The sequence below is a fragment of the Malus domestica genome, chromosome 07, assembly GCF_042453785.1.
Source record: "Malus domestica chromosome 07, GDT2T_hap1".
NCBI lineage: Eukaryota > Viridiplantae > Streptophyta > Magnoliopsida > Rosales > Rosaceae > Malus > Malus domestica.
Window position 1 is genome coordinate 34,366,091 of NC_091667.1, and position 23,821 is coordinate 34,389,911.

The following is a 23,821-nucleotide window of genomic DNA, read 5'->3' on the forward strand; positions in this document are numbered from 1 at the left end:
TTTTGTTCACGTAAACTAAGGGGCACTTGCTTTTGTAGTTTTTCGTAACTATTTTCATAATTTATGGGCCATGATCTGTGACTGTGATGCACTCAATTTTTTTTAGGGAAAATTGCTCATCAAAGTGAGCAGCTTTGTTACGTGTCCGAGATTGCATGCATTTTTAAGGCAATGCAAGGATGCCTGCATAATTAAAGTACAAGAAAACTAATGAAAAAAGTTTGAAAACTTTGAGTTTTAACGATAAGGACAAAATAAAGGGTAAAATGAATAGTACCATAATTGATTTTTTAGTGTAAAAATATGATTTTTCGTTAAAATAAACTGTAGCGAAAACTTTTTGTTAAGTTCCCTTAGAGTAATCCCAGAGAAGAAAATACCAAGGATGCCTGCATCATTAAAGTAATTCCAAAGAAGAAAATTAAAGTAGCTTTATTATGTGCTATTAATTCAAAATAACTGTAGGTGTCAAAAGTTAATGATGTAGTGGGAGGTGGTGACTTTGTTTTAATGCAGACAAAACTTAATAACAACAATAAAAAAACTTAATTAAGACTTGAGGGCTAAAAGTTAACGACATAGTGGGAGTAAAAACATTGTTCAACTTTCAGTTTTATCACTTCCTGGAACCAAATAGTGTAGATACACTGTGAAAGCATGCTGGTTTATTTATTAATTATTGAGAAGTTCATGATAACCCACCAACATAAAACATGTTTGGATGATTTGTTAATTATTTGAGGGGCTCAGGATAACCCACCAACGTGAAAAATGAAGCAAATGTGTTGATCACGTTGGAGTAGCTAGTTGTCATTTTGTATTTTTCTGGGTTAGTGGGATGTTTAGAATTTGGACAAAAGTTGCGCTTTATGTCTTGTTATAAATCTCGTTCGAACTACTAAAAACCTGTTTGGTATCCTACTAAAAAACTTGAATTGTTTTTAAAACTAACTTTTAAGAACATCTCTTAGAAACAGTTTTTTTTAAGGTTTCAAAAACGTGTTTGGCATTGAACTTAAAAACTATTTTTGAATCTAAAAATTTGAAAACTTGATTGGTTTAACTCTTGAAAAAAGTTTTTTTTTTTTTTTTTTTTCAATTATGTATTTATTTTGAGATATTCAAAACATATGAAATTAAACCTTAGACATACTATTTTGATATCCATGTGCTAATACAACACATATATGCTCAATAATCAAAATCCAGCTATGTGGTCTCTAACATCATTCATAACATTGTCGTCATTCAAATGCATGTTTTCCCCTTCTTGATTCGCCCCCGAGCTTTCTTCATCTACCACATCAACATCATTGTCTTCAAATTGTTGAAACAAAGTATCATTCCTTGATTGCATTCTAACATTCAAATTGGTTTTGGCCAATTAGCTTTATCATCAAGGTAATTTTCAAAGTCCTTGTTTGACATCTCTCAGACACGTACTAGAACAATGTAAACAGAAACATCAAAATTAAAACAAAGCTAAAAGCTACATTCACTTATGAATGTTAATGCTAAAGTATAATATTCCAGTAATCGTAAACACCAATGGTATTTGATGCATAAGACACAAGTTACACACCAATTATAAAATATGAAAACTGTGATCAAAATTGATGGTAAAGCAGATCAAATAGTAAGGAAAGGCCAGTGAAGCCAATCCTGAACTTTAACGTAGAACCAAAATGAAGGCATATATATTAACATCGGCAACCCTTTGGGTAAACATAGGCGATATACTGTCATGAGTCATGAGTCTTACTTCCCATTTCAGAACAAAACCTGATTGTACTATTACTATAAAAAATCCACAATCATATCAGTCACGAATGGAAGCTTGACCAAGTCATGGGAAAATTAATTGAAACCCAACGAATATTTTCATCGATCCTGAATGATTATAAATGCAGCTGGGAGTCAGTTGTGAGTAACGGTCAACTGCAGCATTACCAGGGCAATCAAAGCTGCCAACCAAACTTAACTTCAATTCCCAAGCAATGTAAGATCCAAAGGAACCATGGTCCACTATTACTAATTTTATATAACTACACTGCTACCAGCTAACTTGAACCAAAGCCATATTGGGAAAACTTTTAACACGACTACATTGTTCTTAAAGTACGGTAACTTGCAACATCATTTCAGTTTTGATTTCATACATACAATCCAAGGCATTCAAAGAAAAACACAATACGAAAGCAGCCATATTCCAAGTTCGAGATTTCCATACCTCAAATCGAAGGTGGCGTGGTGTCTGCTACTCCAAAACTTGATCTTGATAAATTGAACTTCCTTCTTCGATCTAACAATCATAAATAGGTATATTAAGCATCCTGTCATTCCATTGCCTCTTGTTGGGCTGCTTACATAAATTATTTTATATCTCTTAATAACTTAAAATTTGAGGATGGGGATTCAATTTCGTTTGACATAGTACAAGAGAATACTACCAACTTATGAAAAAGAAAGACATATACATTAGTTCCAAAGCAGGGCCATAATCTATAATTAATAGTTAATACGCATTAATATATGCAACTACCTGAAAGGGATAAAGATATCTGATATTTTGAGAATTTGATATGTATGTTACAGATTTAAAGCTAGAGGCTAACTCCATGTGGAATTTTCACAAACACCTAATACGCAAGCTCTAATAGCTCCACAAAACCAATTTTAATAGAAATATATAATGTATACTTAGCCTATCTAAACATCACAACAAATTCAGTTCACAAATCAATCCTTAGCCTCTCTAAACATCACACCAATTTTAATAGATATATGTATGTGTGTGTACATATATATATATGTAAGAAAGAAAGTTGCAGCTGCAAGATTCATTGAGTATCATTAAGCAAGCTATGTAACCTTTTCAATTGCCCTTCTCCTTTGCCCACCTTTATACTATCTTCAAAAACCAGAGATTGCATTTGAAACCAGAGCTTGCAAAATAAGAGACTTTGAGCTAAAATACCACAAACCCACATTTTCATTCAGAACCACAAGTTCCCAAACATTTAAATTAAGCCAAAAAACAAACATAACGTAATAACAAACTAAAAGCAACATAACCCACAAATTCACTGTCTAAAACAAACTATTAGCCACTTTCGAATCGTTTTTCGGCCAAACCACCACGAGTTAGCCATAGAGAAAGGTACCATGCTCTTCGTCTTGTCAAGAAGTATGATTTTCGTTTTTGAATCACTCGATTTCGTTGAGTATTGAAGAAGTTATGAACGTTTAAAGTTTACCCAGTTTCCGGCGAGTTTTCCAGTTTTCCCACGGACCAGTCAACTTTCAGGCTATATTCCGTCCATCTATGGCAACAATTGGGCTTCCAAATAGGTATAATCTTGTTCTACACTTAACTATCTTCATTTTGATATATTATGGGTCGAATTTGGTTAAGAAACGATTAAGTTACAAAACTTTTAAAATTGACCATTTCTATTGATTATGCAAATCTCAAGAACCATGTTGGCTTTGAGCCTATAGTAAAATCCCACTTAGTACTACGTTCTAGTGATATTTCTCTTCACTTGTGTTGATACACAAAACCGGAGGTCTTGGAACAACGTAAATCCGACCATGAATCTGCATGAAATGTAAATAACACAAGATGTATCGTGGTTCACCCCAAGGTTTGGGCTACGTCCACACTGATTATGTATTTCTTTGTTTGTGAGGGAGAGAGATTCAGAGCCTCTCAGGGAGAGAGTGAGGTCTCTGATGGCCTAGGAATTGGCCTCCCCTTAATTGTGAGGGTGAGGAGTCATTTTATAGAATAAGGGCTCCTCACTTCTTACATATTTGCCCCTTCCTTTATTACATAATTACATTTAAGTCTCCCGAGTATTTATACGAGATCTAAATACGAAAGCCCTAAGTATGGTACAAACAACTTGTAAGTGAGATGTCTTAGATTCAGCTCTAGCCAAAGACTAATTTGAACTACATTATTGTTAGCCCATTGTGAGGCTAAGCCCACCCCCATAGCGAAAATAATATTGTTTCTTAAAAAACAAAAGGGACCCCAACCAACAAGGCTTCATGCTTTGCGAGGGCCAGGGGAACTTCTATCGTACACATCCTTACCCTTACTTTGCATAGAGGATATTTTCATGACTTGAACCCGTGACCTTTCAGTCACAAAGGAGCAACCTTTCCCATACAAATGTAGAAATAAAACTATACAAAGATGCTTGCCTCCTTTGTTGTCCAAAAGTTTCATCTAACTAGTGTTAAACAAATAGCAGTGACTATAAGAGTGGAGGGGACTCCAAATTTCAGATGGCTCCACAAGGACAATGTGTAGGCAAGTTGTGGAGATTGGCGAGCCTGCTCGCACACTATCAAGTTGGCTGCTGATCCCAAAAGCGACAGGTTTCCGGCCACGGTGCTCACCCAAGCTAATAGGAGCCACGCCTTCTTCTCCTCCGCGGCAGAGATTAGGGCCGCCGACGCTGCCACCCGCCCTCCAAGCAACAAAACTATCCAACACATAAGAAAGAAAATACATGTTAAGTGGCTGCTGAAAGTTTGAGAATATTTGTAGTGCAGACAGAAAATAATATCAAGATACATACCAGTTGGTACAGTTGAAGCCAAATTCGACAGCACAAGTATGGTGACTGCAAGAACTGTTATCCCGCTAGCATGATCAATTTGCGCATGGGGCTCCATGAAGTCCCAAAGATCACTTGGAATGCCGGTCTTGTTGAATCCACTGACGGTTATAAACATTCCACAGAAGAAAATCAAGAACGAATAGGAGACCTGTCAAAGAAAGAGAATCAAACTTGTTAACATTTGTAGTCTAATCTAACATACGGAGAGCGATACTTACCTTTTCTAGGCTTGGACTGGCATCCGTGAAGTCAAGAACAACCAGAGCAAGTGCAGCAGTAATCGCACACCACGACATATTGAGGTCCATAAGCAGTGCAATCAGCATTCCTATAGTAATAAGGTAAACACCAGATTTCCACAACATCCTTTTCCATCTTGTGGTTAGATGTTCCTTCCCTTCCAACGACTCCGTAGGAAATGCATCTGTTTGTCCATCATTCAATGGAGACCTTTTTGATGGGATTGTTTCGTCCCTTTTGATGCACTTGAAATTCTTGCAGGCTCTATCGCACCACTAGGAACCTTGTTTACTTCATTCTTGCTCGAAGGTAAGCAGTTTCTGAGAGTCTCAACATTACCTACGCTCACATTAACATTTGAAGAGGTTTTTACAGCCGGGGTTTCCAATCTAGAGTTTAAGGATGTACTAGGTGACAACGTAGCTGGTGAAAACCGATGAGAACTTACATCATCCTCTGCAACAGGTTTCTGAGCTGGATCTTCCTCAACCTTCTGGACAGACAACAATCTCCAGAACATACATAGAAGAATCAAAGCATTCACACAAACTCCCACAAGCATTGCAGGGAGAATTCCAATCACAAATGTCCCGAAAGATATCTTACTCTGTACAGCTATAACAAGGTTTTGAGGATTGCCAATCGGGGTTGCGGCAGACCCAATGTTTGCACTCGAGGCAAGGGCAAGTAGGAAAGGATGAGGCAGGAGGTTATGTTGTCTTGCAACTTTCAGAACAAACTCGGTCAAAATCACACAAGAGGTGTCATTGGTGAAGAGGGCGCTCGAAACTGCAGATATCAAACAGATTCGACAGAGCAAGTCCTTTGCTCCTTGAGTTTTCCACATGAGCAACTTGCCCAAATACTTGAACATATCTGCTCTTTCGAGATACATACTCACAACCATTGTCCAAAAACAGAAGACCGATCATTGGGAGATCAATAGCTGCATATGCTTGATCAGGAGTTAAGACTCGGAAAACAATCATAAGCGTTGCCCCAAGGAGGGACCCTGTAGTCCTCCCAATTGGCAAGAAAGGGACAGCCGGAAACACAGCCAACACCCAGAAGACTGCAAAAGCAATCGAGCCAAGAACCACTTTGACAGGAGAAGCCATTGCCATTTTTCCAACTTAAGAGTAGGTGTACTCCCTCCTATGCACTCAAATTGGAACCCCATAATTTATATTAGTTTAAAGTAGAATATCGCTTGTATCATAAGAAGCTGAAGATCTTACTCATGATAGCTAACCATAGCATCAATACGGGCCAAAAACGAAAAGACCTGAACACGAAAACCAATCCCAGTTGCACAACTAGTTTTACTAAAGATTCAGCTTAGAGACTGAACTAGACCTGAACCAAACAACTTGAGTGTAAACAGTAAAACAAACAAATTATATATAAGGATCAGTGTGCAGCAGTATTGCAACTTCGCGTGGACTGTAAGGCTGCGTTCGTTAGAAATGGAGGACAACCTCCAAATTTTGTCTGAATTGAAGGTAAAAGATTGAGTAGTCATGAACGAAGTTATCCCTTCTAATCCTACTATTGTTGTGGGATTAGACGGGAAAACTTTCCTTCATGAATAATTCATCTTTTATATCCGTTTCTTCCCGAGTTATCCTATCCAAAGTCAATCCTCTTAACAATCTCATCCTAAATCTCAATCATTTACAAGAACCAAGCCAAGATTGAAACATTCAATCTGTTTAATAGCAATAACTCAATAGAAATTTACCAAGATTCTCAGGAAAAAAAAAAAGTTAATGGATATTTGTTTGCTAATTTCAGCAAAAACCCTTGTCCAAAAACCACTTGCTATAAATAGAAAGAAACAGAAACGAAGCTCAGGCTGGACGGAAAAGAGAACTTAACTTCTAAGCAAAAGCTAAACTAACTAGCAATACCAGGACCAAAAGAAACAAAGATCTTACCTCGAAGAAAGGTTCAAGGAAGTAGGGCTTGAACTGCTTTTCCATAATCTGCTGCCAGAATCAGAATATGTAACCACATGAAACATAAAAAGAAGTTGGCTTCAACTTTTTTCTATTTCGGGTAAATTAATAAATAAGTAAAAAGGGAATCGATCGATTTGCAGTGAGTGGAGCTTCTTCTCCGTTCCCAAATCGACACAATGAAATTTAAAATAAAAAGCTAGAAACCATTGGATATATGTCAACAATCTGTGATAAAATTATATATGCTAATAAATAATAAATGCGAATAGGAAATTAACAGAGTATGAACAAGAATAAAAAAATATAAAAACAGACAACTTGAAGATCAAGGCTTACGTACCGCAATGTCCTTGAAATAGAAATTTCGTCCCTACTCAGTACTTGTAGTTCTATGGACGTCTGCTTCACTAGGATTCAACGATCAAGTTAGAATTCCAGCACCAGAAAACTTAACTTCTAGTGAATTTTAGTGTGGCTCTCTTAGTAAGAAGGTTTAGGAATGTAGAAGAAAAGTTTGATATTTTCTGTGTTCTAAATGCCATGCAGATGGATGTATATATAATATGATTATGCCTCTTCGCAACAAATATGGAGAAGGGATGCATCTGTGGGGAGACATCTTCTCAGAGGGGTGTTTGCTTTCTGCATTCTTTCACCACACTTCAGACTTCATCCAAAGGATGAGTCTGTCAGTAAAAAATAAAAATTAATTAAATCTGAAAATAATTAATTACACCCCGAGCCCAAAGCCCAACTCCAAAGGTGAGCCCAAGTTTATTCTCTAAGATCCATCACTCCAATCACTTTCTATAAGGGACAAAGCCTTATAAAGTGAGGAAACCTTGTGGTGGTTGTGGAGCCAAAAATAATCAAGAGACGACACGTGTATTTTTAGGTAAAATGACAAAATTACCCTTGAGGCACACCAATTTTCCTACGCGTGAGCAGCAGGCAAACATCCCTCAACCAAGCCAAAAGTGCCCAAAATAGGTAACAAATTCAAAATTATTTCATCCATCCTCATCTTATATTCCCTACAAGGTATTTACTCCATAACCCTCAAAACATTCCATATAAATTGAGTTAATTGGCCAATTAATGGATTTATTACCTAATTAATCCATTAATTGCCAAATAACTCACCCATTACACCCCAAAAAAACACCCAAAGGCCAGCCACTCCCTTTCCCAAAGAGGGTCGGCCATGCTCTATAAATTGGACCCCATTTTCTCTAAAAAGCTAAGTTCCACACTCTTGCAAAACTCCCAAAAACTCTCCAAACACTTTTCTCTCTAAATTCTAACTTTGGCATCGGAGGTTCTTCGGCCAAAGCCCCCCCTCAATTCATCATAGGCGCGTGAGGCTCTTGGCCTTGACCAAAGGTGTTGATTGTTTTGTAGGTGCAATTTTGTCAAAGAAGAAGAAGGCGAAAATTTGCATCCATAGTGGTGAGCAATGTGGGACCATGAAATTCTACTCAAAATTTCCAAAAGAAACTTTGACCGTTATCATCTTTGTCTTTAATATATGTTTGATGCTCTTTAAGGTCGCACCAATCACTATCCCACGTTAATGAAACCATCTAAGTCCATTGAGAAATTTTTCATTGTGCCGAAAATACTGTCCGTTACACAAGTGTTTAGATATATTTTTTTATTTTTTGGTTTGAAATTAACCGTTGAGAATGAAACGAACGAAAATTGTTTATATTCATCATCTATAGTTAACAAACTGTTCATATCTCAATACTAATGTGTCGATGTTATTGTCGTTAACAAGATATAACGATATAGTACTATCGATGTGTTTTCAATAATATTTATACAAGTTCGTTCTTTGGTCATGCACAAAGAATTTTTACATATTCTTCCAGTTTGTTCCTTGTTATGCACAAATAATTTTTACCTATTCTTCCGATGCAGAGTTTTTGTGAACACGGAAAATTCCTGAAACGAAAGAGACAAGAACAACGTGCACAAACAAATATTTGTATTTGATGATTTTGGGTTACAATCTCTCTCAAATTTGATCATCTGATTCAATCTCCGTAAGGTGGTTGATTTGTGGATGTGCGATTGATCCAAAGGGCCGCTGGGCTTGATCTAAGGATGAGCGTTCTTCAAGGGCCGTGGACTTGATCTTGAAGGTGGATTTGAGCGGATCTTCAAAGGGGCTTTTGGGCTTGATCTTTGAAGAACAGTGATGAACGGATCTCCAAGGGCTTTTGGGCTTGATCTTGAAGAACGGTTGGACGTGTGGATTTGTTGATGTTTGTTGATCCAAAGGGCCGTTGGGGCTTGATCTTAGATGAACGGATGATGAACGATGGTGCTTTCTTCAAGGGCCGTTGGGGCTTGATCTTGAATTAGTGGATGATTGTTAATCCAAAGGGCCGTTGGGGCCTGATCTTGGAAGAACGATGAACGAAGAACGAAGAACGAAGAGAGCTTTCTTGATTCTTCGGGAACCTGGATGCTTGAGAGCTTCAGAGTTTTAGAGCTTCAGAGTTTTAGAGCTTCAGAGCTTCAAGGTGTAATATGAATTGGTTCTTCCCCCCCCAAATGAATGAAATGGGCTTGTATTTATAGAATTTTCCAAGGCCTAATTTTGAATATAATATCCCAAATGAAATAAGTCGTTTCTGCCAGGTGTTGACACGTGTCCTATTTGATGACTTTTCCAACTCATTTCAATTTTCGTTTAAACACACTCTACGTGTAAAATTTATGTAATACATGAGCGTTGAAACTTTGATTTATCGGTCAACATTTATTTACCGAAATTTCGATGTCTACAAATGCCCCCACTTCAAGGCGCGTCGTATACATGTGATTGTCACGTATAGGAGATGCGTTTTGAAGTCCCTTACTGTAGATGTCGATCCAAGGGCCATCGAGGCTTGATCTTGAATTGGGCTGGAGTTTGTTTCAAGGGCCGTTGAGGCTTGATCTTGAATTGGTCTTGAGATTTCTTCAAGGACCGTTGAGGCTTGATCTTGAAGGTTGAAATTGGACCACAAGGAGTTTCATGTGGTAGATGATCCTTGGCTTTGGTAGTGGATGAATCGGCACGTATTTTGTTGCACTTGTTGACTTTCCACAGCTTTGATCTTGAACTGGATTGGAAGACTTTCCGGATTCCTCCAATTGTTGACTTTCCACAGCTTATTCTTGAACTGGGTTGGAGGGTTTTCTGGTTTCCTCCGATTGTTGACTTTCCATAGCTTATTCTTGAACTGGATTTGATTCAAGGGTGGTAGACACTTGATCTTGAATCGGACTTGTGATTTCCTCAAGGGCCGTCGAGGCTTGATCTTGAATTCGGCTGGAAGCTTCTTCAAGGGCCGTTAAGGCTTGATTTTTTGAAGGTTGGCTCGAACACATGGCAAACAAGCACGAGGTGGAGGTGACGACTTGTTGCTTTGTTCAATCTTTCTAATTCACACTTGAGCAGTTTGGTCAACGGTATGATCTTCAAGATTGATGGGCTCTTCTTCCAGTTGGTGACTTGATCTTTAAGGATTTGATTCCAGGGCGGTGAATCGGCATGTGTAGCCCACAACGCCTAGTAAGTCGACCCAAGAATTTGAGGGTCAAAACGAGTTCACCGTCCAGAGTGATTGCAAACCAGATGATATGAGATACTTTTGATTTTGAAGAAGTAGCGGATGAATCAGCACGTGCTTTGTTGCACTTGTCTCCACATGCTTCAAGGTATCATTTTCATTTCCTTTATCTGTTCCTCAGACAGATGTGGCATCTTCTCGAGTTCCTCATCTCAGACTCCTTCTGCTGAGTTGACTGTGCAGGTCGCATTCTTCTCTGCTTGTTTCTTCTGCACGTTGTCTCCACATGCTGCAAGGTATCATTTTCACTTGCCTTATCTATTCTCCAGGCAGATGTGGCAGCTTCTTTGAAAGTACAGCAGCAGTGGAAGACGAGTACTCGAGAGCAGTGCTAGGTAGGCAATCAGGGAAGGGTTCCAAGCAGTCGGTTCCTTACCCGAGTTTGAGTGGAGGTTCCGGCATATTGCTTTCTTTATCCTTGTCTTTGCAGGTAAGAACAAGGACAAAGGAAAGGATAGGGAGAACGCATGATATGAGATACTCTTGCTTTCTACCCTGGTGATATGAGATACTTTTGCTTTGGTGTCATTTATTTGCAGAGGTACCCCAAGGAATAAGGAACACTGAATGACTAGAGAGGCTTCGTTGGGAAAGCATTTTTGGAGATGAAGAAAGGTTCTGTATGTCTGCCTTGCTATGAAGGGTGAATGTGGTCATTTATATGAATTAATAACTGGTACTGTTCTTTCACTCTTGTCGGCAACCGTTGGATGATTGAACAGTAAACTTCACGTGCTTTCTCCTTCATCGAAAATCTTCGACAAATTGCCCGTGATTTGCGTAAAGTTGAGTGTGCATATGACAGGTGTTGACGAGGCTGAAAAAGACTGGCGCCTCTTCGATATCTGGGATCGGCGCTTCGACAAATTGCCCGTGATTTCCGCAAAGCTGAGTTTGCGTGTGACGGGTGCCGACGCGTCTGGAAAAGCAAGATGCTTCTCCGATTTCTGAGCTTGCCTCTTCGATTTTTGAATGGCCTCCTCGAATTCTGAGCTCGCCTCTTCGATCTCTGAAATCCTGTTGAGTGCTGATTTTTATAGAGGCACGCAGTTCGTTTCAAAGCACACTTGAATTTTCGCTTGTAGAAACTCCCTTCTTGCACTTCTAAGATCTTGATTTGTCTGACCTCTTCTTTCTTCAACACCTTTGAAAATGTCTGGACCCTCCAACCGTCGTTTTGATTTGAACCTTGGTGAAGAGGCAGTCCTGCCTTCTCCAGACAACATATGGCGCCCATCCTTCATATCCCCTACTGGTCCTCTTACCATTGGGGATTCGGTGGTGAAGAATGATATGACCGCTGCGGTGGTGGCCCGAAACCTTGTCACTCCCAGAGATAACAGACTACTTTCCAAACGGTCTGATGAGTTGGCTGTTAAGAATTCTCTGGCTCTCAGTGTGCAGTGTGCAGGTTCTGTGTCTAATATGGCCCAACGCCTATTTGCTCGAACCCGTCAAGTTGAATCATTAGCGGCTGAAGTGATGAGTCTCAAACAGGAGATTAGAGGGCTCAACCAGGAGAATAAACAGTTGCATAAGCTCGCACATAGCTATGCGACAAACATGAAGAGAAAGATTGACCAGATGTAGGAATCTGATGGTCATATTTTACTTGATTATCAGCGGTTTGTGGGTTTGTTCCAGCAACATTTTCCTTCGTCTTCTGGGGCTGTACCGTGTAATGAAGCTCCTCATGATCAACCTCCGGCTCCTCTTCTTCCTGGAGTTCCACCGAGTGGTGTGACTTCAAACAGTCAACCTCCGACGTCTCTTTTTCCTAGAGCTCCACCGAGTACTGAGACACCACCTGAGCAATAAAGACTCCCTCCCGTTTGTTCGCACATTTGTAAATTTTTTTTTATTATTATTTTTTCTTTTTTTTTTGGGTATGTAGAATGCAATTTTATGTAAAATTTCCAGAAAAAATAAAATAAAATGGACTTTTATTTCTCTTAATGCCTTTTTTTTTTTTTGCTGTATATATATATATATTATACCCACACATATATATATATATATATATATATATATATATATATATATATACATACATACATATATACATACATATATATATATATATTTTTTTTTTTAATTTTTTAATTTTTTTTTCACGTGGAGTGATCCACCATCCCAAAACCCATTTTCCCTTTGTTTTTTTTTTGCATGGTGCTAGCCACCAAGAATCCACTTTTTTTTTTTTCGTCTGCTTTCACATGGTGCTTGATCCACCATTCCCCTTTTTTCACGTGGTGCTTTGCTTTGTTCAACCACTTTTTTTTTTTTTTTTTTTTTTTTTTTTTTTTTTTTTCTGTATAAATTAATATGCTTGGCTGAGGGATTTTGTAGGGAAGGACGAAGACGGACGGAGAGCTAGAGTTTAAGGAAGAGCTTCTCGGCCGGCTAGTCGTTTGACAGCGTTCTTTGAAGTTGGTGGCAGCTGCAAGGCAAGAGACGGAGGAGGAGGAAGAAGAAGGAGCACGGAGGACGCTGTTTGAGGTAGCAAGAGTTGCCGAGGTTGCGTAACCGTAGAGGCGGCAGGCCATTCTTGTGCTTCTGACTCAGTAGACTCGACTGCCAACTCATCTGCAATTGGAATTGCAGGCCCATCAACGACGAAGATGACCATCGCAAGACGACACCGCTCCGATGATGACGCATACTTTGTTCTCGAGCCATCGATGCCATTCCGATCCTTCTATTCATAACAGAATTATTTCCCATTGTTGCTCTTATTCCATTCGCCATGGCAGGCTGCTGACCAAGTCCCTTTCTCGCCGGACGTCGAACCAAAATGGCCCGAATGCTTGGTCTTAAGCTTAGCGCGAACGCCAATCACAGGTCGAACGCCGAGCTTCCGGCTCAAATCAACGACCAAATCGAGCTCCTCCTCTTGCTCGAGAACAATCACGGTGAGCTTGCGAGCGTACAACGCCAGAGAAATGTATTCCAAGTCTTTGAATCCGTTGCAGATGAGAAGGGCATCGGGGTTACCCTTGCATAAGCAGCTCATGGCCAAGAGGAGCTCCGGCTTCGACCCGACTTCCAGTCTGAACCGGAACGGCGATCCAAACTTGACAATGTTCTCCACGACGAACCGATCCTGGTTGTATTTCACCGGGTACACGCCCTGGTAGTGGGAGCCGTAGTCGTGGGACCGGATCGCCAGATCGAAGGCGTCCTGGAGCGATCGAGCATGTTCTTGAGCACATCGGGCAGGTGATCAATGAGCGGTAGCTGCAACCCGAGCCCACAGTCCGGTTTTGGATCCGAAACCTTCTTCACGATCTTCAGCAGATCGATCTCCTGGTGCGGCAGAGTCGCCCTCCCGTGAGGACGGACGACAACGTTGCCGGAGGAATTGGCGGTGAAGTAGGGCCCACCCCAGGCGTCGATTAGGTAGAGGTCGGATGAGAGGGACGGGGACCAATGGGAATTGTCGGCGGCGGGTGTGATGTGAGGAACAGTTTCCACAGAACCTGTTGGAGTTGATGTGGAACAATGCGAGATCCGTGAGCAGCCCGAGCTCCTCCGGCAAGTACCCGGCAATGTCGCCGTGGTTGAGGTCGATCCCGGCCACGGTCCTGATCGTGCTGTTGTCGAGCGCCTTGGTGCAGAAAACTGCGGTGTACTTGCAGACATTATATCCCACCCAATTGCCCGTGATATTGAGCGAGTTGGAGAGAATGGCCTGCTTCAACGCCTGCAGAGCTATGTAAGCGTTCCGGAGCTGGTCATTCTTGAAGACGAGCGAGGGGTCGACGGTCACGAGCTCGCCGCGGTCGCCGAACTCGTCGCGGTAGTAAAGGAGCTGGCGGTTCTTGATGTAGAGGGTTTCCTCGTCGAAGAGGGCTCCATGGCTAACAATGTGGCTGCTGCGGCGGTGCTGGTGTCGGTCCTCCTGAGCAGCAGCACCATAGAAGAGTGATGACGCGGCAAGGAAAAGGGCAGTGAGGAGAAGTGAGAGGTGGACGATGGTGGAATGCTTGCAATCCGAGGAAAATGCTATGATGGAGAGCTTTGGGAAAGAAGGGTCTTTTGGGCTGCTCATTTTCATGGATTTGGGCTCCGGAGGTGATGATCCCTTTGGGCTTCGATAAGGGCCTGGGCTGCACAGGCTTTGGGCTTCACAGGCACAATCAAGTGCCTTCTTGCTGATTTTTTTTTTTTTTAAGAAACTGTAATTTAATTGTGAACAAAGAAAATTGCAATTTTTTTTTAACAAAATAAATTTGTAATAAAATTGACCTTTATCAATGAAACACTTATTTATTTATTTAAAAAAAAACAAAGTAATCACATATGTATTTTTTTTTTTTTTGTGAAACATTTTTTATTTTATTTTGATGTGACTGAACTTGAAATTGAATATTCAAGCTGCCTACGTACCATTCCAAAGAAAGAGATCAAGTCAAAACGTAGTTTAAAATACATTTTTTTTCTTGGTATTTTCTTTTGGTGCCGTTTGCCGTTTCAACTCGTGCAGACAATAAGTGTTGGTGTCGTTTGCAGTTTCAACTCGTGCAGACAAGGAGCATTTGGTGCCGTGTTGCAGTTTCAGCTCGTGCAGGCAATGAGTGTTGGTGTCGTTTGCAGTTTCAACTCGTGCAGACAAGGAGCATTTGGTGCCGTGTTGCAGTTTCAGCTCGTGCAGGCAAGGAGTGTTGGTGTCGTTTGCAGTTTCAACTCGTGCAGACAATGAGCATTTGGTGCCGTGTTGCAGTTTCAGCTCGTGCAGGCAATGAGCGTTGGGTTGTCGCCTTTTATGCTCGTGCAGACCAGGAGCGTTGGTGTTGCCTTTTATGCTCATGCAGACCAGGAGCATTGTGCCATGCAGTTTAGGCTCATGCAGGCGAAGAGCCTTGGTTCGTGCAGTTTAGGCTCATGCAAACAAGGAGCTTTGGTTCGTCAAGCGATCTGAGAGAGTTGTTCCTCGCAATCTTCATAGCAAGGAGCCTTGACTGAGTAGTTGAAGAAGTCTTCAGGAAAGAAATCACGCATCGTGATGGGGATGGACGATCTATGTGTCGAAATTTCATCATCTTCAACACGTTCACGTTGCTTTGAAGGTTGACAAGAGCTGCTTTGCCCCCTTTCCGATTGGCGGACTTGTGGAGGAGACGTATGCTTCTTGTGCAATTTCTTAGGAGTGACTTGAGTCCATCCTTCAACTTTGCTTGTCTTGGAGGATGCCCCCAGCGGTTGAGGTGAAAACTTTGAGTCGGAAGAGCCAGAAGTGAAGGTGGTATAGTTTGACTTCACCACATCGTCAAGATCTAGCTCGATGATTCCTTTCTGAGCCAGCTTTATGATGAGATCTTTCAGCACGAAACATTTTTCTGTCGGATGACTGATGAAGCGGTGGAATTTACAGTACCTTGGACTGTCGGTGAGATTCATCTCTTCTGGCCGTCTGCACTCAGGCAAGCCGATCACCTTCTTTTCCAGCAAGTCTTCTAACATGGCAACCACATCAGAGTCGGGGAATGGATAAGTCTTCTCCTCAAGCTCCTTCAAAGTGCGTCTACGCATCTCTTGATCACGAAAAGCTTCAGTTTGAATCGCCTTGCCTCGTGTAGGGATTTTGACGGGAGTTGTGTTGACCGTCATTGCTTCCTTGGTGGGTTTCCACGTAGTCTTCTCCAACTTTGGCCCAAGAACTTTGTCGTTCTTGTAGTCGGCGATCGGTTCTTTCTTCCCATGATGGGCGATGCTCAACTCCATGTCATGGGCGCGAGTGGCCAATTCCTCGAAAGTCCGCGGTTTAATGCCTTGAAGGATGTATTGCAAACCCCATTGCATGCCTTGGGTGCACATCTCGATTGAAGAGGTTTCCGAGAGCCTGTCTTTACAGTCGAGGCTTAGAGTGCGCCATCTGTTGATGTAGTCAATGACTGGCTCGTCCTTCCACTGCTTTGTGCTCGTTAGCTCTAGCATGCTCACAGTGCGACGGGTGCTGTAGAAGCGGTTGAGGAATTCCCGCTCTAATTGCTCCCAGCTGTTGATGGACTCAGGCTCTAGGTTTGTGTACCACTCAAATGCGTTTCCTTTCAGCGAGCGCACAAACTGCTTGGCGAGGTAGTCTCCCTCCGTCCCTGCGTTGTTGCAAGTTTCGACGAAATGTGCAACGTGCTGCTTTGGGTTTCATTTTCCATCAAACTGCATGAACTTCGGTGGTTGATAACCCCTTGGCATCCTTAGGGCATCAATCTTCTTGGAATAGGGCTTCGAGTAGAACAAGGAGGTATGTGAGCTCCCTTCGTACTGTGCCTTGATGGTGTTGGTGATCATCTCCTGCAGCTGCTGGATAAAAAGAGATCCCATGAGTGCCGCTGCTTGGTTTGGCTCCGGCTTCACATCGTTTTTCTCCACCTGAGGCTCCTCTTCTTCGTCATCTCTTTTCTTTAGTGGATCATTCTCTAGGTCGGGGTTCTCGTCGTCCTGTGGCTCCAGTCGGCTGACGAGTGCAGCGATTTGCAAGTTTTTTTCTTCAACAATCCATGTTAGCCTTGCGATCGCTTCATTCATTTGAGCCAGTTGTTCTTCGATGGAGGTAACGCCGATGGTTATGACTTGTGCAACCAATAAACGTGACTTTCCTTTAGACATCCAGGATGCTGACGAAGAACGTTGTTGGCTGTTTTGGGGTGTCATCTTGTGTGCCTCAGCAGCATGCTTCGGTGCCCCCAGCGAGGTCAGGTTGATGACAGACTCACACCTTTGATGCTCCCCTTGCTCTTTTAGCGGCACCAACTTTGAAGTGGCATGTTGAGGAGCGGTTGTGGCGCCAATGGATTGTCCGTTTGCGGCAGAAGTGCTTAGGATCCTTCCCTCAGTGGTTGCGAGAATGGCTTGTCCCTTGCTTGATGCCATTGACTTTGAGGTGTGTTTGGATTCCTTGAACGGAGAAAGAGATGAGAGGTAGAGATGTCCCACTTGGCGTGCCAATTTGTGAACACGGAAAATTCCTGAAACGAAAGAGACAAGAACAACGTGCACAAACAAATATTTGTATTTGATGATTTTGGGTTACAATCTCTCTCAAATTTGATCCTCTGATTCAATCTCCGTAAGGTGTTGATTTGTGGATGTGCGATTGATCCAAAGGGCCGCTGGGCTTGATCTAAGGATGAGCGTTCTTCAAGGGCCGTGGACTTGATCTTGAAGGTGGATTTGAGCGGATCTTCAAAGGGGCTTTTGGGCTTGATCTTTGAAGAACAGTGATGAACGGATCTCCAAGGGCTTTTGGGCTTGATCTTGAAGAACGGTTGGACGTGTGGATTTGTTGATGTTTGTTGATCCAAAAGGCCGTTGGGGCTTGATCTTAGATGAACGGATGATGAACGATGATGCTTTCTTCAAGGGCCGTTGGGGCTTGATCTTGAATTAGTGGATGATTGTTAATCCAAAAGGCCGTTGGGGCCTGATCTTGGAAGAACGATGAACGAAGAACGAAGAACGAAGAGAGCTTTCTTGATTCTTCGGGAACCTGGATGCTTGAGAGCTTCGGAGTTTTAGAGCTTCAGAGCTTCAAGGTGTAATATGAATTGGTTCTTCCCCCCCCCCCCCCAAATGAATGAAATGGGCTTGTATTTATAGAATTTTCCAAGGCCTAATTTTGAATATAATATCCCAGATGAAATAAGTCGTTTCTGCCAGGTGTTGACACGTGTCCTATTTGATGACTTTTCCAACTCATTTCAATTTTCGTTTAGACACACGCTACGTGTAAAATTTATGTAATACATGAGCGTTGAAACTTTGATTTATCGGTCAACATTTATTTACCGAAATTTCGATGTCTACAGTTTTATTTTTATTAGACATACTCCGACCCTTGGAGTAAAACTCAAATTTTAGATTCTAAACTTATCCCAACTTGCTCCAACACTTTGGGCAAATATGAGTTAAAACCCAAAACTCATTTATAGGGCAAATTTAGCCCAGGATTCCCCTCTGAGTTAGTGGGGTTGGCCCACCATATATTTGTTTTTTTTTTGTTTTATATTTATAAATTTATCGAATTCAACGACTAAGATCTAATTTGATCAAATCCAACAGTAAAAAAAAAATCTAATGGTCCAAATTTAAATCTAACGGCTAAAGTAATTAAAAAAATATATTTTATGTGTTTCATATTTTTTCGTAGTGTTCCACGAATTTTATGGTGCCGGTTTAGTGATTTTTATATATTTATTGGAATCAAGATATTTTTAGGTTATAATATATATATATATATATATATATATATATATATATATATATTATGGAAAATAATACTAAATTAATTTCTTAGGAAGTAGGATTGATTTTCTTTGGTATTTAAAAGCTTAAGGGCAGGGAACGCTACCCATCTCAAGGCTAGGGCATTACTATAAATGTCCTTGGTATTTATTTTTACAGATAGCTCACAAGAGAGATTTTTAGTAGCGAAATTCGAACCTAAGCCTTGGTCTGACAAAAAGAATTGAAAGAAAATTCTGGATGTTTTGTATTTTGTACCAATTATTTTGCCAAACATAAGGCAAGAGTTTGGTGATGGGAGATGAACGATGGCCAACCTGCACACAAGGGGAGATGTACTAAACTGGACAAGGATCCTCTCCGGATCTATTTGTAGGGATCTTGAAATTAATCAATCGTGTCCGTTTATCGTATATCGTGCGGCCAGTTTTCGTTAGGTACTATTTATCTTCAATTTTATATAAAAAATTTAAAATGATTTTTAACTGTACGATGTACGATGAACGGACACAATTGATTGATCATCTGGATCCCCACAAAGAGGATCCGGAGAGGATCCTATTCCTACTAAGCTTATTCAAGCTAAAATTTGTGGGGCCATGGATCGTAGGTGTCATGTTTCCACAATCCTTTTCTTATGTAGAGATTTGGCTTTGCTTTATGTTGGGACCAAGTCGGGATCGACAATGGTCATGTTTTCACGTAATGTTATGAATTTATGTGTTACCATATAGATTGTTGACATGATTTTGTAAGAATTGTTAGTAGAAGTGGATTAATAAGCAGATGAAATCATTAAATTAATAGTATTACGTGACAGAATAATAGTCACACTAAAAAAAATTGACTCCAAGGGAGATGAATATAGTCTAAAAAATTTCACAACTCATTGATGCAATGTTACTTGAATCATACTTGAAATGGCTTCTAAGTTCCAAGTTATGATAGCTGCCATGACATGACAAAATAGTCTTCTCATTTTTCTTAGAAAATCATTATGTTTTAGGGGATATCCACATGTAAAACTGTTACAAACTTTTAATTAAAAATAGAACTCAAAGCGACGTTAATGAAAAAACAGCCTAAATTTAACTGAAGGACAGATAAAAAGAGGGTGCAAGAAAGAGAGGGAGAATGAGAGAAAAGAAAGGGGTAGGAAAATTTTGTGTCTTTTCACACTATCTTTTGCCTTTATGTATTGTAACATAACAGGCTTACTACCACTTAGCACTATGGTCTAATGGTATTCCTCTTCACGTGTAAGTTAGACGTCTTAGGTTCGATTCTCGTCAAAGGCGAATTTGAACCACCTAGCACATTGTGAGACCAAGCTCATTCCCTCTCTTAGTGTAGATATTATCATTTGTTAAAAAAATAAAAAAACATAATGGGCTTACTTGAGCTACAATTAAGAAAGTCTAAGATCTTCCATATTATGTAAGGAATCCTAATACAATAAGTTAAGATTTACACAATTACACGTGTGCTATAATTCTACCTACAACATAAACCATAAAATACATACCAAAGTTTGTTGGTTTTAAGTTTCATTAAAAGTTTGATACTTACATGTATTTAATAGGAATACATATATTCATACGAATTATATCAACCGTTGGATGATGATTGTATTAACATATATATAAATATTATAGCATCTTTGTCTTTGCTTTGCAAAGAGGTTATTTTCACGACTCAAACCTTTGACATTTTGGTTATAAAGGCGCAATCTTTCAGGCTTGCCCATACAAAGGTAGAAATCAAACTATACAAATTAGTGTTAAACCAATAGCAGTGACTATAAGAGTGGAGGGGACTCCAAATTTCAGATGGCTCCAGAAGGACAATGTGTAGGCAAGTTGTGGAGATTGGCGAGCCTGCTCGCACACTATCAAGTTGGCTGCTGATCCCATAAGCGACAGGTTTCCAGCCACGGTGCTCACCCAAGCTAATAGGAGCCACGCCTTCTTCTCCTCCGCGGCAGAGATTAGGGCCGCCGACGCTGCCACCCGCCCTCCAAGCAACAAAACTATCCAACACAAAAGAAAAAAAAACGTGCATGTTAAGTGGCTGCTGAAAGTTTGAGAATATTTTGGTTCTTATAGAGTCGGTCGGTCGTACCCAGTGCACAAGGCTCCCGCTTTACGCAGGGTCTGGGAGAGGTGAATGTCGGCTAGCCTTACCCCCATTTATGGAGAGGCTGCTCCCAAGTCTCGAACCCGAGACCTACCGCTCACGGACGAAGACATTTGCCATCGCACCCAGTGCGACCTGGTTCTTATAGAGTGCAAACGGAAAATAATATCAGCGCCAGTTGGTACATTTGAAGCCAAATTTGACAGCACAAGTATGGTGACTGCAAGAACATATATGCCGCTAGCACGATCAATTTGCGCATGCGGCTCCATGAAGTCCCAAAGATCGCTTGGAATGCCGGTCTTGTTGAATCCACTGACGGTTATAAACATTCCGCAGAAGAAAATCAAGAGTGAATAGGAAACCTGTCAAAGAAAGAAAGAAACTTGTTACATTTGTAATCTAATCTAACGTCCGGAGTGTACTTCGTGCTTGTGAAACTTACCTTTTCTAGGCTTGGACTGGCATCCGTGAAGTCAAGAACAACCAGAGCAAGTGCAGCAGTAATCGCACACCACGACATATTGAAGCCCATAAGCAGTGCAATCAGCATTCCTATGGTAATAAGGTAAACACCAGATTTCCACAATATCCTTTTCCATCTTTTGGTCAGATGTTCCTTCCCTTCCAACGACTCCTTAGGAAATGCATCTGTTTGTCTATCATTCGATGGAGACCTTTTTGATGGGATTGTTTCGTCCCTTTTATGAGAAGACAAATCATTCGTCTCCTCTTTTGATGCACTTAAAATTCTTGCAGACTCTATCACACCACTAGGTACCTTGTTCGCTTCATTCTTGCAAGAAGGTAAGCGGTTTCTAAGAGTCTCGACATTACCTATGCTCACTTTAAGATTCGGAGAACTTTGTAGAGTCGGGATTTCCAATCTAGAGTTCAGTTGTTGAGAGTTTAAGGATGCACTACGTGACAATGTAACTGGTGAAAACAGATGATAACTTACATCCTCCTCTGGAACAGGTCCCAGAGCTGGATCTTCCTCATCCTTCTGGACAGACAACAATCTCCAGAACATACATAGAAGAATCAAAGCATTCACACAGACTCCCACAAGCATTGCAGGGAGAATTACAATCACAAATGTCCCGAAAGATATCTTACTCTGAACAGCTATAACAAGGTTTTGAGGATTGCCGATCGGGGTTGCTGCAGACCCAATGTTTGCACTCGAGGCAAGGGCCAGTAGGAAAGGATGGGGTGGGAGATTATGTTGTCTTGCAACTTTCAAAACAAACTCGGTCAAAACCACACAAGCGGTGTCATTGGTGAAGAGAGCGCTCGAAACTGCCGAAATCAAACAGATTCGACAAAGCAAGTCCTTTGCCCCTTGAGTTTTCCACATGAGCAACTTGCCCAAATACTTGAACATATCTGCTCTTTCGAGATACATACTCACAACCATTGTCCCGAACAGAAGACCGATGATTGGGAGATCAATAGCAGCGTATGCTTGATCAGGAGTTAAGACTTGGAAAACAACCATAAGCATTGCCCCGAGGAGGGACCCTGCAGTCCTACCGATTGGCAAGAAAGGGACAGCCGGAAACACAGCCAACACCCAAAAGACTGCAAAAGCAATCGAGCCAAGAAACACTTTGACTGGAGAAGCCATTGCCATTTTTCCAACTTAAGACTGGATGTGCTCCCTCCTGTGCACTCAGATTTGAACCCCGTAATCTATATTAGTTTAAAGTAGAATATCGCTTGTATCATAAGAAGCTGAAGATCTTACTCATGATAGTTAACCGTAGCATCAATACGGGCCAATTCCATTTAGCTAAACGAAAAGACCTGAACACGAAAACCAATTCCGGTTGCACAATTAGATTTAATAAAGATTCCAACTTAGAGACCGAATTAGACCAGGACCAAACAGCTTGAATGCAAACAGTAAAACAAACAACAAGTTCTATATAAGGATCAGTGTGCAGCAGTATTGCAACTTTACGTGAACTGTAAGGCTGCGTTCGTTAGAAATAAGGACAACTTCCAAATTTTGTCCGAATTGAAGGTAAACGATTGGGTAGTCATGAACGAAGTTAGCCCTTCTAATCCTATTATTGTTGTGGTATTAGACGGGAAAACATTCCTTCATTAGTAATTAATTAATCTTTTATCTTCGAAGTTGCTATCTATTTCTTTCCGAGTTATCCGATCCAATGTCAATCCTCTTAACAATCGCATCCTAAATCTCAATAATTTACAAGAAGAACCAAGCCAAGATTGAATCTTTCAATCTGTTTAATAGCAACAACTCAATAGAAATTTACAAAAATTCATCAGGAACAAAAAAAGTTAAAGGCGATTTGTTTGCTAATTTCAACAAAACCCTTATCCAAAAATCCACTGTATTTGCTATAAATAGAATGAAACGTAAAGGTAGCTCAAGCTGGACAGAAAAAAGTGCTTAACTTTTAAGCAAAATCTAAACTAATTAGCAATACCAGGGCCAGAAGAAACAAAGATCTTACCTCCAAAGAGGTTCAAGGAAGTGGGGATTGAACCGCTTTTCTGTTTCGGGTAATTTATAAATAAGTTAAAAGGGAATCGATCGATTTGCAGTGAGTGGAGCTTCTTCTCAGTTCCCAAATCGACACAATGAAATTTAAAATGAAAAGCTAAAAACTTTGACTGTCATAATCTTTGTCTTTAATATGTTGTTGATGCTCTTTAAGGTCATACCAGTCACAATCCCACATGAATGAAACCATCTCGGTCCAATGAGAATTTTTTCGGTGTGCCGAAAATTCTGTCCGTTACACAGTACCTTAATACAAATAGTTGAATATATTTTTTCTTTTTTTCGTTCGGAATTAACAGTCTAGCCTTGAAACGAACAGAAATTGTTTATATTCATCATCTAGAGTGAACTAAATGTTGGTTTTTTAACTTTAATAATTCAAGAAGATTGAAATTTAAAATAAATTTGATTACATATTGATTATAGTCCCTTGATGTGTCT

At 40.6% G+C, this 23,821-nt stretch overlaps 1 protein-coding gene, 1 long non-coding RNA gene and 1 pseudogene across 4 annotated transcripts; all 3 read right to left on the reverse strand.

Annotated features, from left to right (window-relative positions):
• Positions 1 to 1,129: 1,129 nt before the first annotated feature.
• On the reverse strand, positions 1,130 to 3,205 carry LOC114825810 (uncharacterized). 2 transcript variants are annotated; one of them, XR_003774599.2, is made up of 3 exons: positions 2,872 to 3,205; positions 2,231 to 2,302; positions 1,130 to 1,442 (listed from the first exon to the last, which is right to left on the reverse strand). It is a non-coding gene; the product is annotated as an uncharacterized lncRNA (long non-coding RNA). The 2 variants fall into 2 exon arrangements; XR_011583271.1 differs by having other exon boundaries at positions 1,130 to 1,358; positions 2,872 to 3,191.
• A 703-nt stretch (positions 3,206 to 3,908) lies between these two features.
• Positions 3,909 to 6,804, reverse strand: LOC103439787 (silicon efflux transporter LSI2-like; annotated as a pseudogene).
• A 13,431-nt stretch (positions 6,805 to 20,235) lies between these two features.
• Positions 20,236 to 23,476, reverse strand: LOC103410297 (silicon efflux transporter LSI2-like). 2 transcript variants are annotated; one of them, XR_011583175.1, is made up of 5 exons: positions 23,331 to 23,476; positions 22,592 to 22,650; positions 21,287 to 22,508; positions 20,827 to 21,206; positions 20,236 to 20,734 (listed from the first exon to the last, which is right to left on the reverse strand). XR_011583175.1 is itself a non-coding variant. In XM_070825489.1 (5 exons), the coding sequence occupies exons 3-5, from the start codon at positions 22,475 to 22,477 to the stop codon at positions 20,466 to 20,468; spliced, it is 1,650 nt and encodes a 549-aa protein (XP_070681590.1). In that variant the 5' UTR covers positions 22,478 to 22,508; positions 22,592 to 22,650; positions 23,331 to 23,464; the 3' UTR covers positions 20,236 to 20,465. The 2 variants fall into 2 exon arrangements, 1 of the variants encoding a protein (XP_070681590.1); XM_070825489.1 differs by having other exon boundaries at positions 21,017 to 21,206; positions 23,331 to 23,464.
• Positions 23,477 to 23,821: the final 345 nt, after the last annotated feature.

Coding starts and splice junctions, on each gene's coding strand:
- LOC103410297 (XM_070825489.1), bottom strand. CDS start 22,477: ATGGCAATGGCTTCTCCAGTCAAAGTGTTTCTTGGCTCGATTGCTTTT. Junction 21,207..21,286: donor CCAGTCCAAGCCTAGAAAAG/GTAAGTTTCACA, acceptor TTTCTTTGACAG/GTTTCCTATTCACTCTTGAT. Junction 20,735..21,016: donor GGCTTCAAATGTACCAACTG/GCGCTGATATTA, acceptor TGTGTTGGATAG/TTTTGTTGCTTGGAGGGCGG.